Genomic DNA, 17,874 nt, shown 5'->3' on the forward strand with positions numbered 1-17,874 from the left:
GGCGCAGTGGGCGGGCCTGGCGGTCCTGCAGTGCCAAGGGCAGAGCCCCCCTCGGGCTCGGTTAAGCACCCCTACCTGGTGAGTTTTGTAGAAGAACAAACAGAAATTGGTGAAGACCACCCACAGCTTCTGCCAGCCGCTACTGTTCTTGAACTTCCTCAGCAGGTATCCCGAGAGCTGGTTCTGGAAGGAAAAGAAAAGCCTGTGGGCACGGGTGTCCAAGAACCGCCAGCCCCAAGACAGCCACTCTTGTGGGCTCTGTCCTCCCAGGGGCCTCCTGGGAGCAGGTGTCTCCCCAGGGTCACCCCCCACAGGCTTCGCTGGCTCCGCACTGACACGAACGCAGTGCCCTTCCCCGTGCTCTGACGCTCTGCTCGTTGGCAGCTAACAAAGGAGGGTGGTAAAAAGTCTGGACAACGAAGTAGAATAGCGCTCAGTTTCTTTCCCGTCATCACCAATCCCCTGTGACACGGAGCCCAGACAGGAAGGTTCTCAGGCGGTGGGGGGCAGGGGTGCCCCGTAAACAGAGGCCCACGCAGCCAGCGGCCCGGCCTGCAGCGTGGCGCTGTTAGGGAGAGGAGGGGCCGCCCCGCTCAGCCCCGAGGCCTGCGCCGCTCTGCGCTGGCCCTCCTGCCCTCCGGCCGGCGCCACCGCTTCCGTCCTCGCACCTCGTGCTGGGGCGAGGCACACGGGCCCGAGTGCATCCACAGACGGTAGGGCCCCCCCCATGACGCAGGCCTCTGCCCCCGTCGGGGCTGATGCTCACGAGGGCCCCGCGCCTCTGACACGTGAGGGGGTGGCACAGACGGTGGACGCGGTGTCCAGGGCCACTCCGCCGTCTTGCAGGCCCCAGCGAGCTGGCCACAATCCCCGCTCTTCCCCGCCCCCCCCCCGCCCCCCGCCGTGTCAGGACCCACCCACGCTCCTCACCTGCTCTGCTGGTCCCTCCCCCAGCTTCCGCGGAAGCTCAGGACAAGTGGAGGCAGAGGTGGCCCAGGCGCAAAGAGGCCGCTCCCGGTGAGGGAGGCAGCCATCCCAGGATCCCGGGGCGACAGGCCCTTCGGAGAGAGCTCCTGACGGCGCCCTCCCGGCCCCGCCCACCCAGGCTGCTCTCCCCTGCCACCGTGGACCCCGGGCGTCCCATCAGCCCACACAAGCAGGGTCTCCAGTGGCCGCACCTCGACGGCCGCGCTGCGGTCGGCTCTGGAGATGCTGGTGGTGCGGTCCCAGCACACGTGCATGGCAGTGCTGGCCCGGTGCTGGCCCGGCCCCCCTGAGGAGCAGCGGGCCCTGCGAGCGTCCTCTTCCGACTCCTCCAGAGAGACCTCGTCGGAGGGCCCTGGGGGAGAAGTCAGCCCCTGCTCAGAGGAGACGGGACCCGCCCGCGCCCCCGGCCAGCAGCAGGCAGGGTGCGAGACCACGTGCTGCTCCTGCCAGAAGAGCTCCCGCCCGCCCGAAACGTCCCTCGTGGACGGAGAGCACGTGGGCCCAGCGGGCTGCCCGTGACCTGGGTGACACCCACGGGAAAGCTTCCTTGTCTCCTGGGGGCCCGGCCAGCACTCACTGCGGGGAAGGGGGCACAGCACGCTGCCCAGCGGTGCCAGGGCCGTGTCGGCGCTGCTCTTGGCTGCATTGATGGCAGCGTTCAGGTCCCTCATCCACTTTTCCTTCTCCAGCTGGGTGCTGCGGGGCAGGGCCGAAGCTCAGCCACTGGGCAGGGCCCCCTCCCACTGGAGGGCAGAAGGCCAGGGTGCCTGCTTCCCCCTCGTGCGCCCTATCCTTCGGGTCCAGAGGGCTTGTCAGGACGCTGCTGGAGGCCCAGCCTGCACCTGTCACGCTGGAACGGGGGTGCTCTACAGGGTACTTGGTTCCTGGAACGGGTGTTTAGGTCTCTGGGGCTGTGAAGCTGAAATATGAGACTGGGTCCTGGATCATAAATTAAGCTGCCAGGGTTTCCCGGTGGGAGTCCAGTGCCCTGTGCTCTGACATCAGCCAGGACCCCGCAGGATGGGAGCTGAGAGCCAGGCGCCGCCCGCCCGGACACAGGACGACACCTTTGGAAGAAGCTGGGGACGCGGGCTCCCACAGGGGAGGGACCAGGCACAGCGTCCAGGCCGCCAGGAGCTCGGGTCGCCTTGCTGTCCACAGGGTGTGGGGAGTGGGGAAAGCGTCTGTTTGCTCCTGTGCTACGGCCCAGTCAGCCTCCTGCTGCCCAGCTCCGGGGCGGGAGGCACGTGACGCTAGGCCTCGGTGTGGCCGCCCCGCCGGGCTCCCCCCACTAGCCCGCCGGCCCCCTCCCTTGAGCAGCCAGCAGTGTCACAGCCAGTCTCTGCGGATGGTCTCAATGGTCACAAGCTCCCACGGACAGTGAAGCTGCTCCTGCGGTCGCGTAGCTTTGATGCAGTGCTCGAGGGGCTGCGTGTCCCCGCGACCGCAACACTCTCACAACTCAGAGGGGACCAGGGCCGCTGGGATGCGGAACGCGGGCGGAAGGCCCTTACCTGGCTGCCACCACGACTGTCTTCTGAGCGGCGTAGATGGTGAAACAGTGCGGGACAGACCACTCATTCTCACGTTCTTCCACCTGCGGGCGGGAGAGGAGGGGAGTGTGACCCGGAGCGGGGCTGGCGGAACCCGAGCTTGCGGCAGGACACAGGTGCCGACCAAGCCCACGCCGACTCTACGAGGGGTTACAGGAGACACAAGGGATCCCCGCGCCATGGCGCCTGCTGCCCAGGTGGGCAAGCTGAGGGCCATGGGCACCCAACTACTCACCGGTGGGTCCAGCACTATTAGCTGAAAATCAAGCACGGGAAAAAAGGTTGAGCATTTTAGTTGAAAAGGGAGTTGGACAATTCATGTTTGTAAAGTGGTACCAAACGCTAACAGAGTTAGATTCAGGCTAATCTCAGTTATAAGAGATTAAGAGAAGTAACTCCAGAACAAAGTATTCCTTAATCAGACCTAACAGCCTAGAGGAGAAACTGTCCTCTGACCAAGTGAGCTTGTTCTAGGAATGAGGAAGGTGACTGATGGAACCCACCCTGTCACAAAGTCAAAGGGAGAAGAGTGACCATCCCCCTCCACATGCTGAAACACCTTTGCCAAAATCCCACACGTTATTTCTGATAATATCTCTTATATACAAACAGAAGGAAACGGTGTCTTTCACAAGCCAGGAGTCACCATCCTTCCCTCCACAGTCAGGAGCGAGGGCTGGCTGTCTGTCCCCAGGACCAGCCAGTTACAGGTGACCCACCCCAGAACATGGGATGCCAACCACCGAGCCTCACGCTGGACTTAAAAGGGTCTGAAACTAACAGGAGCGCAGCCAGGAGGAGAAGGTTATCAAGATGTCGGCCGCCCCCTCCAAGTCAATATGTAAATTTAATGCAATTTCCACAGAAACGCCAATGTTGTTTCTTGAAGGAATCTGTCCAAATGACTCCAAAGTTTATTTAGAAGAATTAAATAAATACTTGAGCAAAGAACTGTTTAAAAAGAAGGACAAATAAGGGAAGGAACTTACCCACACAGTGACTAACCCTTACACCACCACTAATTAGAAGAGTGTAGACTGATGTTGGGACAGACAGAAATGGAACAGAACCTTCAGAAAGAATCCAAGTGTAAGGACAAGAATTTTTTATATAATAAAGGCAGACTTTGGGATCAGTAAGAAAATGGAGGATGTAACAAATAATGGGACAACTGACTATACGAGGAGAAAATGTTACATCCCAACCTAAAAACATCAAAACCAACAAATTTTAGGCGGATTAGGTAAAAGAGAAAAAACCGTAAGCACAGCAGCAAAGAAAGTCCCACAGCAATGTAGTGTTGGTGTGGGAAAGACTTTCTGAGCCCGTGCCAAGGACAGAAACCCTAAATTAGGAAAAGATGGACAGACCGACCACAGAAAAACATCTAAGTTCACCCCTTCAACACATATTCGTCGGGCCTCTGTGCCCGTGGCCATTCTAGGGACAAGACAAACGCGATCCCCGTCTGGAGGGACTTTATAAACTCTGAGGTGACACTGAAGTGCAGGCAAAGTGACGGGAATTACGTACCTGGAAGGCACCTGAGACCTGGAAGGGTTTAGGAACGCTTCACAAACACTAACAGGCCAGAGCGACAGACGCACCCGGTGCCTCCTGGGGGAGAGCAGAGGGCGCAGGAAGCGGCCTTGCTGGCCATCCCTGGGGCGCGGAGGACGGGGTGGATGGCCAGCGCTGCCCAAGGCTGGGACGGCGCAGGCGCAGACGGGCCTGGAGGGAAGGCCACCCAGTCAGCCGCTCCTACAGCCACTCGGTGGGAACAGGGAGCCCCAGGCTCACATACACGCGTGGCGGTTTATCTCAAGGCCGTAACTAAGGACGCGTAGAAAGATCCAATGGTGCTGTTTCTAATTCTGAGAAACTAGACGTAGCCAAAACGTCCGGTGCAGGGAGCTGGTTAACTAAAGTGTGCTTCGGCGCCCCAATCCACTACTCACGGCTCCTGAGCCGGTGGCAGAAGCAGAGGACACAGGAGCATGTTCGAGGTGAACTGCCGAGCAAAGCCAGTGCGGATTACAATGCAGCTTGTGGCGGGTGTTCCCCAGATGATGGCGAAATGCTGACAGCACTTACTACTGGGCAGTAGTACAACGATGAGTGCTTTTCACTGTACATCTTCAGTTTTTCTCTATGCTGAAGGTATAATTTTTAAAAGTATACTTTAAAACAGATGGGGTCTGCTTCCAGGGATGGCAGGTGAGGTCATTCAAACTGACCCCTTTTTGCTGGGAGTTGGAAAAGCTGAACAAATGTTACAGAGACACCTGCGGAGGCTCTGATGCTCTCTGGAAGGTGGTGCAGTGCCCAGGGTGCGGATGGCGGGGAGAAGGGCCAGACGCCACGAAGGAGAAAGGGGCGGAGGACGGCGCTGACGCTTTGGGAATTGGGAACTGGACAGGGGTCGGACCCCACCCATCCTACACCTGGACGGGGCCTGGCAGGGCTGCAGGGAGAGGTGCTCACTGCGTAAGATGTTCTGGACAAACAGCACATCTTTATAGCAAAAACCTGAACTTGGCCTCCTATCTCTGCTGTTCCCAAAGATGGGTTCCAGGCCGAGTCTAGGTTTACACTCAAGAGGGAGTCTCTCCATGACCTTTAAGGCCACAGAAGGCACTGACCACGGAGGAGAAGACAGACCGCATCCCATTAAGACGAAGAATTCCCGCTCATCAGAGACAATATTAACACGCCACGCGGCACTCAGACGGTGGGGATGCGGACACGCCCTGGCGGCATGTGGTGTGGACAGAGCATGAGGTGCGGCCCAGCCCCTCAAGAGCTCTGAAGACAGAGCTTGCGCCTCTTCACGGGGTGGAGGTCAAAGGACAAACGAGAGGACACAGCACGACTCAGTGGAGGTCACCGGGAGCTTCCCTGGGGCCAGTCCTGCCCTGCAGCCCACCCTCTCTTTAGCGGTGGTGGTCTCTGTTTTACCATTATAAAGCTGTGTGTGTGTGTGAAATAACTAATTATGATGCCCAAAGAAACCCAAATCGTCAGTATAAAAGAGAGAAGTATAAAATCGAGGAAGTGAACACTCTACAGTCTTAAGAATTCGGGGTCCAGCTTTCTCTTCTCAAAGCTGTGTCAGCACCCAACCCCTCCAGCAGCGCGGTGGCCCCAGCGCCCGACCCAGGCTTTTCACGGAGTCTCCCGCCAAAGGACAGGGCTCCCTGGGAGGAGTAGGTGGGTTCCTGGCGGAGCTGGGCCTTGTCCTGCAGGGGCTGGTGGCCTTGGTCAAGAGGCCCTGGAGGGGCTGCAGGTGGGGCTGTTTGAGCACCGAGAACAGTAGCCATAACAGGGTGAAAAGGCGTGAACAGCCCGGCAGGTACTGCCACGCGGCGCGGCCCCCGACCCCCGGTCCGGACCCGCCCGGCGCCGGGCGCTCACCAGCATGCCACGCAGCGGAAGGAGTCCCCGGATCCGGAAGCGGCTGGTCTCTGAGGCACCTCTGCCTGTGTACAGCAGCATGTCTGAGAACTGAGGGACCAGAAGCTTTAGAAAAATGAATTCTAAAAACAAGTAACAAGGATTCAACATCTTAACAATCAGACCAACTTCAACTCCAAGGGCCCCGTGTGCTTACGCAGTTTGCTGGAGGTTTTTGGCAGAAAAAGGATTTTTGTTCCATTCGTACAGTCATTTTGCCCAGGGGTGACCAGCAACCACATGGGCCAGCAGACCTCTTGGCCGGCGGGAGGCGCTGGGGGGCTGGTCCTGAAAGTCACCCCCACCCAGGAAGGCTGGGGTTTGAATCCACTAGCTGGGCGCGAGGAAGGGAGCTGACAAAAGGGGACCTGCTGGCGGCAGGGACTTGCTGGGAGGACCTCTGGGCTCGTGAGTAAGGCCCTGCGAACTGACGCTGGCACGAGCAGAGCGGTCCTGCAGCCGCAGGTGTGTGGATTTTTCTACCTTCGGGCTTTTGCTCATCCTGCAGACAGGTGCCCAGAACCCAGAATAAGGAAGGTGGCAGGCCCGGGAGTGTTTCTGCGACCCTCTCCGGCTCCTGACAATGAGGCCGCCCGCCTGGACCGCGCCCATCGCACCTACCAGAAAGAACATCCTCTGCTGCAGGCCCTTCCTGGTGAGCTTGTGGAGGCAGCCCTCGCGGATAAACTCCTGCAAGACACCATCGGGGTCCCTGTGTGCTGGCCGAGGGCACCTCGGGCCCTTCCGCGGCGCCCTCCTGCCCGGATGGATGCCTGAGGACCCGCCGTGCCACTCCAGCCTCCCTCCCGTCCGCTCCCCTCGGTCACCCGCATCCTGTTTGGTGTCGGTTAACTCGGTGCCTGGTCTCTGAGCTCCCACAGGCCGGCTGTGCTGAGAGCCGGCACACAAGGCAAAGGGCATTGTTGAGGGGCAGCTTCTGGAAGGTTCCACCATGGAGATGACGTGAGTTCAGCTCTGAGAAAAGCTGGGCGGGGCAGCTTGAGAATGGGAGGGAGGAGGACAGGACACCTGGTTCCCACCAAACGTCACAGGGGACTTGTTAGCTGCCACCCTGGTGCTTGAGCAGAGGATTCCTAAGGCCACGAAGGTGCTACGGCCCAGAGTGAGACCCTCCCGTGGGCTGAGGCTCAGCGGAAGCCCCCCGTGTCCCGGGCAGCCCTCTCCCCCCGGGACTCGGGGCTCCCCTCACCGCCGGGCCGGGCCCCGCACCTGCCTCCGGGGCACAGATGTCTGACATCCCTAACTGCCTGCGCCCTGGCTGAAGCACTGTCCCGGGGACCCCAACAGTCCGCTTTGGACGATTTCTGGGGACTCTTCTACCGTCTGCTGTTCTATCAGACAAACAGCACGGGCTGGTGCCCCGAGAACACCCCGGCCTTAACAGCCCTCAGATGACCTGAGCAAGGGCACAGGGAGGAGAGCTCACCCAGTAATCCTCACGGACACAGCGAGATGAGAAACCAGCCCCAACCCAAGGGACAGCCCTGCAGGAGGAGGAGGGCGGCCCCCAGCCCTCTCTGGGCCGCAGCTGGCAGGCCTTCCTGCCGTCGTTGCAGGGCCAGCTCCGCCGCTCCCCAGAGACCCCAGCCCTTGGGGGTGCGCTCCCCGAGGTCCCGCCTCCTCAATGCCCGGCAGTGCCCACCCTCGGGGCCTCGTCACCCACTTCAGTTCACAGCCCTGCTCCTCGACCCTGCGCTCAGACAGCTGGGGTGGCTCGTCTCTGACTGAGGCACGCATTTCTCTTGGGGAGGCCAGGAACCCCGGGGGTCAAGGCAGGACTCGGAGGCCCTGACCAATAGCAGCGGTGACGGCAGCAAGGCCGCCCCGGGGAGCCCGCCCGGCCTGCTCTACGTGGCTGCTCTTGTTTACTTGCCCCTCTGGTGACAGTTTCCTGGGGCCGCCATCTATAAGTCACTGCGCGGGGCACTCAGAGAAACAACAGTGTAACAAGAGCCCTCCCAGCTCCCAGCCAAGGCCCTGCTCCAGGAGGGCAAAACCTTCCTTAGTCTTGTTTCTTTGAGCTCATGGTCCCACACTCGCAGTACCTTTCTTCTAACAAGGGCTAATGCAAAACAGGATTTATACACCCACGCTCCAATACTCTTACGTTTGTGCTGAGACAGGAACATCCCACATCCCTGTGCAACCCTTTGTTTTCGGGATCTTAGTTCCCTGACCAGGGATCGAACCTGCGCCCCCTGCATTGGAAGCATGGATTCTTAACCACTGGACTTGTGCAACCCTTAAAACAATTTTCTTTTGCTGACAGTACTGAGTCCAAAGCAAAAGGAATTAGTGACAGAAAGTAAGCAGCCTGGGAGACATACAGACCCATGGATACAACTGAAGGTTCAAAAACGAACTCACACTCCATGGCCCACTGATTTTTGACAAAGGAGTGAAGACAGTTCAGCAAAGGTGTTGGGACAACTATACATCCACTTGGAAAAGAGCAAAGTTGGACCCATATCTCACACCATACACAAAACTCAAAATGATCAGCTCTAAATGTAAGAGCTAAAACATAAACAACCTTTAGATGAAAACACAGAGGTAAACCTTCATACCTTGGATCAGGCAACAGTTTCTTAGCTATGACACCTAAAGCACAAGCAACCAAAGAAAAAACAGACAAATTAGACATCAGCTAAATTAAAACCTTTAGTGTTGTAAATGATACCATCAAGAAAGTGAAAAGATAACCCACAAAATGGGAGAACATATTGCAAGTCATGTTCTGGCAACGGTCTGGTATCCAGAGTAGATAAGGAATCTCGCAACAGTAAAAACACAACCCAATTAAAAGGTGAGCAAAAGACTTGAAGAGGCATTTCTCCAAAGAAGGCACAGAAATGACCAATAAACATATGAAAAGATGCTTGATGTTAGTCACTAGGGAAATGCAAATCACAACCACGAAGGGATGCCACTATGTACCACCAGGACGGCTAGAATCAAAGACAAGATATGGAGAAGGGCTTCCCTGGTGGCGAAGTGGTTGAGAGTCCGCCTGCCGATGCAGGGGACACGGGTTCATGCCCCGGTCCGGGAAGATCCCACATGCCGCGGAGCGGCTGGGCCCGTGAGCCATGGCCGCTGAGCCTGCGCATCCGGAGCCTGTGCTCCACAACGGGAGAGGCCACAACGGTGAGAGGCCCGCCTACCGCGCAAAAAAAAAAAAAAAAAAGACATGGAGAAGTCGGAACCATTCTATACCCTTGGCGGGAACGTAAAGTGGTGCAGCCACTGTGGACAACTCTGGCGGTTCCTCAAAACGTTAAACACAGGCCCGGCAATTCCACTCCTAGGTATGTACGTTTGTGCCCAGGAGAAATGAAAACACATGTTCACACAAGGACTTGTACATGACATTCACAGAAGCACTATTCACAATGGCCGAAAAGTGGAAACAACCCAAGTGTCTATCAGCAGATGAACAGGTAACCAAAATACGGTGTCTCCAGAGAATGAACACTATTCAGGCACAAGAAGCAATGAAGCCCCAACACAACACACAACACGAATGAAGCTTGAAGACACTGCACTGAGTGAAAGAAGTGAGACACAGAAGGCCACACACCGTGAGAGTCCATGTGTATGAAATGTCCGGAGAGAAGCCCAGAGACAGAAAGCCGATGAGAAACTGCCAGGGACCGGGGAGCGGGGCGGGGGCGGCTGCTGACAGTGATGGGGCTTCTTTTCGGGGAATGAAAATGTTCTGGAATTAGTGGTGACGGTTGCACAACCTCATGAATATACTGAGAGCCACCAAGTCACACATTTTGAGTTATATCTCAATTAAAAACAGTAACCAGTTCACAGAACTTTCTCAAAGTCACTCACCCTGCCGGGAGCAATAAGGTTCTCTATGCCGACCAAGTCCCGCTGCAGCTCCATCAGCTTCTGGAGGTTCTCCAGCCGGACGAGGCTGTGCTGGAGTGTGGAGGTCACCTCCGTGATGGCCTTGAGGGCTTCTGCGTGGGGAGGTCCCTCAGTACAGGTGCCCGGGCAGGTGAGCTGGGGATGGCATGGTCGAAACCCTCCACCCACCAGTTTGTGACAGGAACTGACAATTTAAAGGTGGTTTTAATTCCAGGAACATTGTACTCAAACTCCTCACAGGACTGCTAGGGACAGCAAGTGTGGGTCCCTGCAGATGACCTGAAACGTGGACTCGTTCAGCCCAAACTGCTGACTAGCCAACGCTCACGCTCGGTAAAGAGAAAGGGCAGAGTCTTTATAAACAACTATTTAACGTTACGGGCAAAGCAGCGTCGCCCACCCTCATTTTACCTGTGCTGCTCTTCTTTCACATTTCCCCTAAAATGCATGGAAACATTCTGGGCAATTTTGTCCCCTCCTTTTTGGCAAACACAAAACACTTGCTTTCAGGATGCAGAGCAAGGGCGCTGTCCACATCATACGGTCTGTTTTGCTCCCTGTACGTCAGAAAGTTATCTGATCTATTCTCAGGACACCGGGAGACCCGCTGGAAGGAAGGGCTACCTAGCTCTTCGTATTGTACTTTCAGAGACAGACAGCGGTGACCGGACCTGAGAGGCAGTGACTTCCTGCTCTACGTTTGTGCTGCAGCTGGAAGTCAGTCCTATCTGAGGTCACAAGGGTCAGGGTTTATTCCTCCGTCCCTCTCACCAATGACAAAGCCCACCGACATCAGAAGCTTCCCCCAGGCCACGTGGCCCCCCAGGTGTGCGGCTCAGAAGCAGACCACCGACCCCCTGCCCTGGGCGCCGCGGGCGGAGAACGGGGTGCCCGCGGGGGCTGGGTGTTGTGCGCGCACTCACCGCGGCGGTCGGCGCGGTCCTGGTCGCCGCGGTCGGGGTCCTGGCGGTCGGAGGCGCACAGGCGACGCAGCAGCAGCCGGTAGTGGCGCAGGCGCTGCAGCGGCTTCAGCAGGAAGGCGTTCAGCGGCAGGTAGCAGACTTTCTGCAGCTCGAAGTCCCGGCGCAGCGCCTCCAGCCTCCGCAGGCGCCTGCTTGCCGCTTCCAGCTCCGTCAGGACCTCGTGGAGCCTCTGGAAGTGGCGGGTGAGCGTCTGCGGGGCGGGGGGCAGCTGAGCGGCGGCCCCCGGGCCCCGCCCTCCCCTGTCCGGTCTCCCCCTACACCGGTCTGCCTCGGTGGGCATCACAGGGGACGCGCCGGGCTGGAGGAACGCCGCCCGGCGGCCGCGCGTGCGTGCGGGCCCTAAGTTCACGCCGCGCGCCTCCGCCTCCGGGACGCGCTCACCACCCGCCCCCAAAACCGGGGGCCTGGAGGCACGGCGGGGCCTCGGGGGCGGGGCCTCGGGGCGGGGCCTCGGCGACGCGCTGGCGGCGCCCACCCCATCGGTCCCGGTCCCGCGAGAGCGCCGAGCGCTGGAAGCACGACCCGCGCCGCCGCCCGGAGCGCTGAGGCCGCGGGAGAGGCCGGGAACGGGCGCGAGCTCAGCAGGAGCAGCTGCACCGGCCCGCGGCTCTGAGGGGAGCCCGGCCCGGCGGGACGCGGCCCTGGGGGAGCGCGCTTTATCCTGAGGAGAGCGTGTCGGGACGAGAGTGCCGGCCAGCGCTGCGCTGCGCGGAAGGCGGCTCTCAGAGGACCTGCCCTGAGGGGGGCGTGTCCCGAGCGGCAATAGCGCTGGGGGCGGAGCGCGCGCTGACCCGGACGCCGTCCTCTCGGGACGCCGCGCTGCCTGAGGGGAAAGCTGCCCTGACTCGTGCACCACTCTCAGGGGAACACTGTCCTGGCGGGGAGGCCGGCGCCCACACGGCCAGCTGCTAGGCCGAGAGCCGCGCGCACACCCGCGCTACCTTTAGCTGAAGCATGTTGCTGAGCAGGACGTCCCCGATGCGTCGGTGGTCGCCTGTGGCCTGGGCACTGGAAGACCCCTCCCTGGAGTGGAGACGGACAGACAGACACGGTCAAAACCTCGCGACAGCGTGTGAGATACGCTTCGCTTGCTGCCAGTGCCCTGGGGGGTCCCAGGCTCAGCAAGCACCTCTGAGGGCGAGGCCGTACTTGACAGAGGCAGTTGTCACATCTCCGCCATCCTCCAAATGGTGACCGGGCAAAAAGGGGTCTCCTTGTAACCTGCCTCTGCCCTCTCCTCTGCAACAGGGTGAATGCAAGTGACGTTCCCTATGGACTAACGCCGTCTCGTGCAATAGCGGCCCTCGTGAACTAGCTAGGACGCTGGGAAGCTCCCGCGCACAGGGACGGGGGCGCGGGCGGGGCAGCCTGCGGCCGTTACCAGAGCGCCAGCCTCTGCTCCACCTCGCGCAGGAAGCCGCTGTGGAACTCATAGATGGGGTCGATGTTGGAGAAGAGCAGGGTCATCAGGTCCGCAGGCATGGCGTCCGCCTTGACCACAGCGCTCCGGAACCACTGCCGGGAGAGCTCAGGGTGACCCAGGGACCTGGCCCCTGACGACACACAGCACCGGCCCCGGAGCCCCCACGAGGCCAGCTCAAATCAGCGCCGCGGCTGACCAGCCAGTTTGCACAACAGAAGAGAGCAATTCTGGGTGAAAAGCTTCGAAGGGATATATTCCCAGGTTCACAGAAAATCGGACCCAATATTCTGACCTGACGTAGACATGTTTTAAGGCAGGCGTATTTAACAGAACATGCACACACACACACACACACACGCAGGTCTCGGGGGGGGGATCCTGTGTCTCTGGCCCAGATTTAAGAAGTATTAAGAAAATCAAAGCAACAAGGGACTTAGGTTTCATACCACGGTAATAACTTCTAAATCCTTCAGGTATGTTCGCTCTGTAGCAAGAATCTCCTTTGCTATGAAGTAGGCCTCGTCCGCGGGCGCACACTGCAAGAAGTGCAGACAGCGTGAGCGTGTCAGCCGGCCACGTCGCCGACGGTCCTAGCGCGCCAGCTCTTCTGCTCAAGTTAACGCTGTCACGTGATCTTCACGTGCACTTCCTGAGAGCGTCACTTCTAAGTAAAGATATAAGCCCCGCTGTATCGCCCCCAGATGTTCTTCTCATTTTATATTATTCTTTTTTGAGAAAAGAATTGCTGTTTAAACAGCAACATATAGTGAAGCTAATTACTCATTTTGTGATGAAATTACTGTTCAGATATCACTCACAGGACTGTAGCTGCTTAACACACAGATACAGGCACACCTCGGAGAGATAGCGGGTTGGGTTCCAGACCACCACAATAAAGCAAATATTGCAACGAAGTGAGTCACATGAATTTTTCTGGTTTCCCAGTGCATATAAAATTACATTTCCCCCATACTGTAGTCTATTAAGGGTACAACAGCCTTGTGTCTTTCCCTTTTTTTTTGGCCATGCTGCACAGCTTGAGGGACTCTAGTTCCCTGACCAGGGACTGAACCTGGGGCCATGGCAGTGAAAGCACCAAGTCCTAACCACTGGACCGCCAGGGAATTCCCACATTATGTCTAAAAAAACAATGTACATACCTTAATTAAAAATTACTTAATTGGGACTTCCCTGGTGGCAGAGTGGTTAAGAATCTGCCTGCCAATGCAGGAGACACGGGTTCGAGCCCTGGTCCAGGAAGATCCCACATGCCGCAGAGCAACAAAGCCCGTGCGTCACAACTACTGAGCCTGCGCTCTAGAGCCCACGAGCCACAACTACTGAGCCTGCACTCTAGAGCCTCCGAGCCACGACTACTGAAGCCTGCGTGCCTAGAATCCATGCTCCGCAACAAGAGAAGCCACCGCGATGAGAAGCCCACGCACCCAAACAAAGAGGAGCCCCTCCTCCCCACAACTAGAGAAAGCCCATGGGCAGCAACGAAGACTCAATGCAGCCAAAAAAAAGCAAAACAAACAAAAAAAACTACTTAACTGCTAAAAATACTAACCATCATCTGGGCCCTCAGTGAGTGGCAGTAGTAACATCAAAGCTCACTGACCACAGATACCACAACAATCATAATAATAATGGAAAAGTTTGAGGTATTGTGAGAATTATCAAAATGTGACACAGAGACACAAAGTGAGCAAATACTATTGGAAAAATGGTGCTGGCAGACTTGACACAGGGTCACCACAAACCTTCCATTTGTAGGAAAAAAAAAAAAGCAGTACCTGCGGAGTGCAATAATACGAGGTCTGCCCATGCATGAATGTATGTGATTAGCAACAGTTAAGCCTAACTCACACGAAAGTCATTAAAATTGCCAAGCAATGTACGTTTTATCTGTGCCGGCCGTTAGAGCCGGAGGCTGGCTGACATGGCCCAGCCCCGGGGCTCTTAAACCTGCGACAGGGCCGCTGACCATCTGCAGGGGCCACGGGCAAGTCAGCGGTGACAGGACCCTCAGGAGCGGGAAGGGCAGCACAGCGCTCCCAGCGAAGCACAGGCCTCGTGCCCACCTGGGCTGGGGGCTGTGTCTTATCCCTGCAGGGCCCCACCCCACTCTGAGCACACCTCAGAGAGCTGCCTCCGCCTCGGTCAAGGTCGGTGCATGGCCTCTCCTCCACCCTCTCCTACCTGGCGGACACCTGGTCCTGCTCTGCCCCCGCACGCTCGCCCCGCTGCTCTTCCCCCAGATGGAGGATTTAGGGCCGACCCTCCCACGTCTGCAGCCATGCCAACAGGCACCTGGGACGCGCCCAGGAACAGAGGTCCCTGCCCTCGAGCTGACAGCTTCCCAGGCAGGAAGCAACTCCAGCTACCGGGGAAGTGACCCAGCTGGGCAGCGAAGCGCACAGAAGGACCAAGGGAGCAGGTGGGGTGGAGGCTGTCAGGACAGACGGCTGCCTCCTAGAGAGGGCGGGGCCGGGAGGCTGGGCGGTGGGGGCCAGCCCAGAGGTCAAGGATGGGGGGCTACAAGGTGAGCCAAGTGGTCACCAGCGGGGTGGGAAGGCAGGGTGTTTGGGGCCTATCTGAGCACATCGGGGTGCGCGGGGCTCAGGATGTGTCTGGGGGCCGGGGCTGGTCAGGAGGCGCAGGGAAGGGAGAGCCAGGCTGAGGGGTGGTAACCCTGATGGTCAGGGTCTGGGTGGGGGGAGGTGGCGAGTCGGCCGAGGGAAGGAGTGCGGCAGGTCGAGGGTCCGAGTCTGCAGGTGACCCGTTCGGGGAGGAAGGTGGGGCCGGGTTTGCACCGTGGGGTCTGAGACTTCTCCCCGGGGCCCTGGGGAGTTTAGGGAGGTCGCGGCAGCAGAGGCCGTTCCTCCTGTGTGTCCCGGAGGCCACTGCTACGGCAGCCGCCCCCTCAGCCGCGGGGACACCAGGAGGTTCCACCTGACCCTTCACAGCCTGTCCTGCTGTCCTCCCTCTGGGACTTGTGTGTGGCGCGTCCGTGGGCTGCTTCTCACGCCAGCTTTTCCCACAACACTGGCAGCCACACGGTACCATGGCATCTCCTGGTGTCCTGCCCCGGACACCTGCAGGCCGCCTTTCTAAACTTCATGCTCGTCAATTCTTTCTTTCTGGGCTTTGTGCTATTAAAAAATGACTGCTTCAAATCCACTGAAAAATCACTGAGCTTGTGTGCTCAGTGAGCTCTCTGGGGCCAGAGCTGCCCCAGGAGGCCCACGGTCCTGGTCTGGGAGGCTTCGGCCCTCCCTGCCTGGATCTCCCTGTGGCCAAGCGTCCTGGCTCTGCTCTGGATCGCGGACACGTCGCACGCACGCTGCCGGTGAGCATTTCCTGCCTGGGTCCCCACTGAGGCCCGAGACCAGCTCCTCTTCCCGTGGCGGGTGAAGGTGCCCAGACAGACGCTCAGAAACAACCACGGCAGTATCACTGCTGAGGTCACAGTAATACTGCAGGTGCCAAGGGGATGCCAGCAGTAGAGAGGTCAGCAGCAGCTCGTGGGTGGCCAGCCTGGGTAGCCAGGGCCAACCCCTGATTTCCAGAGCAAAGAGCACCTCTCAGGAAACTCAGTGGAGAGACAGCAAAACAGCTGCTGCTCTGCCAGCCATACCAGCAAGCAGACCTGCCCGCAGGCACCAGGTCAGGGCAGAGCGAGAGGCCCTGCTTTGTCCCCACAGAGCCCCGAGCCTGGTGCCCACACACAGGCAGGGGAGCAACCCCACCTTCCCTTTCAGACCTTCCCAATACTGTGCGTCCCCACCAATTTCTATTAAAAAGGAAAAACAGCACAGTAAGTGGGAGACATAGGAAGGAGGAGGGATCCCAGGAAGCTGGCACACGGGCTTCAAGGGAGGGTTGGGCAGCACCCCCGCACACCCGCCCCCCGCAGCCGGGCAGTCAGATGCCGACGCGGGAGCCCAAGGCTTCCAGGACCTGCCAGGGGAGTCATCAGGAAACCTGGGGGTCTCCCAGCGTGCATCTGGGGGCCAGGGCCTCGCTGGCGATGCTTCAGGCTGTGGCCTCACCAGAGAGCAGGCACGTTTCTCTGCCTGGTCCGTGGCGCTCTGCCTACCGACCTCACTCTTCCCCCGCAAGTCCACACGCCCAGCCCCTGGGACGCACCTCCAGAACGCCTCAGCCCTCAGCCCCACGGCCTCGCCTGACCCCCAGGCCTCCTCCCAGCAAAGCGGGGAGGCTGAGACCCCAGGTCCCCGGGATCCACAGCCCCGCACTTGGAACCTACGGGCGCCAGGAACGTGAAAGGAATGAGGAGGCCCGTCTTGGCGCAGAGGGACCCCGAGCGCCCCAGAGGTGGTGGGAGGGTCTCAGGACTGGGGAACCCCCAGCCCCTGCTGCCCAGGCCCCCAGCAGCAAGCCCCCCGGGGGCGCCCACCTTGTGTCTCAGCTCCTCCTGGTCGTCCGTCCCGGCTCCGCCAGCGTCGCTGAGGACGGGGCTCAGCAGGGGAGAGGAGCCCTGCTCGGCTGGGCCCAGTGGGCTCAGGCTCGGTGGGGTCTTCTGGGTGGAGGGAAGCTGAGGACTCTCCACGGAAAGGCCTGGAAGTGAACGGGCGATGGAGCGAGAGATGAAGAAGGGCAGACCCGAGGGACAGCACCTGCCACCAGGCCCTTCCGGAGACACGCAGGCCTCAGTGTGACATAAAGCAACGGTGAGAACCGGTGACAAGTGAGAGCCCGCTTCCCCAGAGAACCTCCAGGGCTCTGGTTCCCGGGGAAGACGCAGGCACAATAGAGCCAACGGAGAGGAGGGAGCGCACGTAAGAGGCCAAACTGACGCTGACTTATCTGGAAAAGAACATGTATTCTAAGGCCAAACTCATTAACCATTCACTTAAAACACTGGATCACACTCGTCATACTGTTTTCTACTTCCCTGAATTGTTCGTTAGCAAGGATTTTATTCTGATTTCTAGAATCATACCACAAAAGTAACTAATACTTAATTTTTTCCCCTTCTGAAAATGATGTTTGCTTTTGACCAGACTGAAGCCAAAATTCTGGCCTCATTCTATTTCATCCAACATTTTGTGATCCAGAAATTTTCTATTTAAAATTTCTATTTAAAATTTTCTATTTAAAAAAATCCTCAAAGGTTTATTTCTAATGTTTTTCTATGAGAGATTAGTAACTATTAAATGCCACGTTTGAAAGTCACCTTAAAGCAGAGTTTTAGAGGAGACGTTTAACTGTTCAAAAGCAATTTAAGATAGACATTTACCTTGAGTTTATAAATGTATAGCGTTTTAACACCCAAACTACCATTATCTCTAAGTATGATTATTAAGTCGGTTTACAAAACGCTAGAAGTAACACAACCAGGTTTCAAAACGAGATCCTTTCACACTGTGATTGGGGACCAAATGCAGTTATCCACGGTGACCAGTTTATAGACCCAAAACTTAGTTTATTCAGCCTAAAGCATGAAGTGTGTAGGAGGCAGGCTGGTGCAGAGAGCTTCCTGCTGGCCGGGCTGCCACGCAGAAGCTCCTGCAGCCCTCCACCGTGGCCTGACGGCGGGAGGGAG

General features: G+C 58.2%; 1 protein-coding gene across 12 annotated transcripts in view; it reads right to left on the reverse strand.

The window, feature by feature from the left end:
* The window catches only part of FARP2 (FERM, ARH/RhoGEF and pleckstrin domain protein 2), a 92,336-nt gene that overhangs the window by 1,086 nt on the left and 73,376 nt on the right, over nucleotides 1-17,874 (reverse strand). For 10 of the 12 annotated variants that reach the window (XM_027116161.1, XM_027116189.1, XM_027116170.1 and 7 more), the window contains 12 exons: nucleotides 16,726-16,886; nucleotides 12,749-12,838; nucleotides 12,261-12,394; nucleotides 11,821-11,902; nucleotides 10,820-11,069; nucleotides 9,858-9,988; nucleotides 6,615-6,683; nucleotides 5,955-6,044; nucleotides 2,502-2,584; nucleotides 1,565-1,683; nucleotides 1,179-1,339; nucleotides 76-183 (listed from right to left, as the gene is read on the reverse strand). In XM_027116161.1, the coding sequence (XP_026971962.1) occupies nucleotides 76-183; nucleotides 1,179-1,339; nucleotides 1,565-1,683; nucleotides 2,502-2,584; nucleotides 5,955-6,044; nucleotides 6,615-6,683; nucleotides 9,858-9,988; nucleotides 10,820-11,069; nucleotides 11,821-11,902; nucleotides 12,261-12,394; nucleotides 12,749-12,838; nucleotides 16,726-16,886 (1,478 nt within the window). Of the gene's footprint in view, nucleotides 1-75; nucleotides 184-1,025; nucleotides 1,340-1,564; nucleotides 1,684-2,501; nucleotides 2,585-5,954; nucleotides 6,045-6,614; nucleotides 6,684-9,857; nucleotides 9,989-10,819; nucleotides 11,070-11,820; nucleotides 11,903-12,260; nucleotides 12,395-12,748; nucleotides 12,839-16,725; nucleotides 16,887-17,874 lie in introns of those variants that run through there. The other 2 variants (XR_003434732.1, XM_027116210.1) reach the window with 2 other exon arrangements.

This window comes from Aethalodelphis obliquidens, unplaced genomic scaffold (assembly GCF_003676395.1).
Source record: "Aethalodelphis obliquidens isolate GAN/ISIS:26980383/991018 unplaced genomic scaffold, ASM367639v1 scaffold2, whole genome shotgun sequence".
In the NCBI taxonomy this organism is placed as follows: Eukaryota; Metazoa; Chordata; class Mammalia; order Artiodactyla; family Delphinidae; genus Aethalodelphis; species Aethalodelphis obliquidens.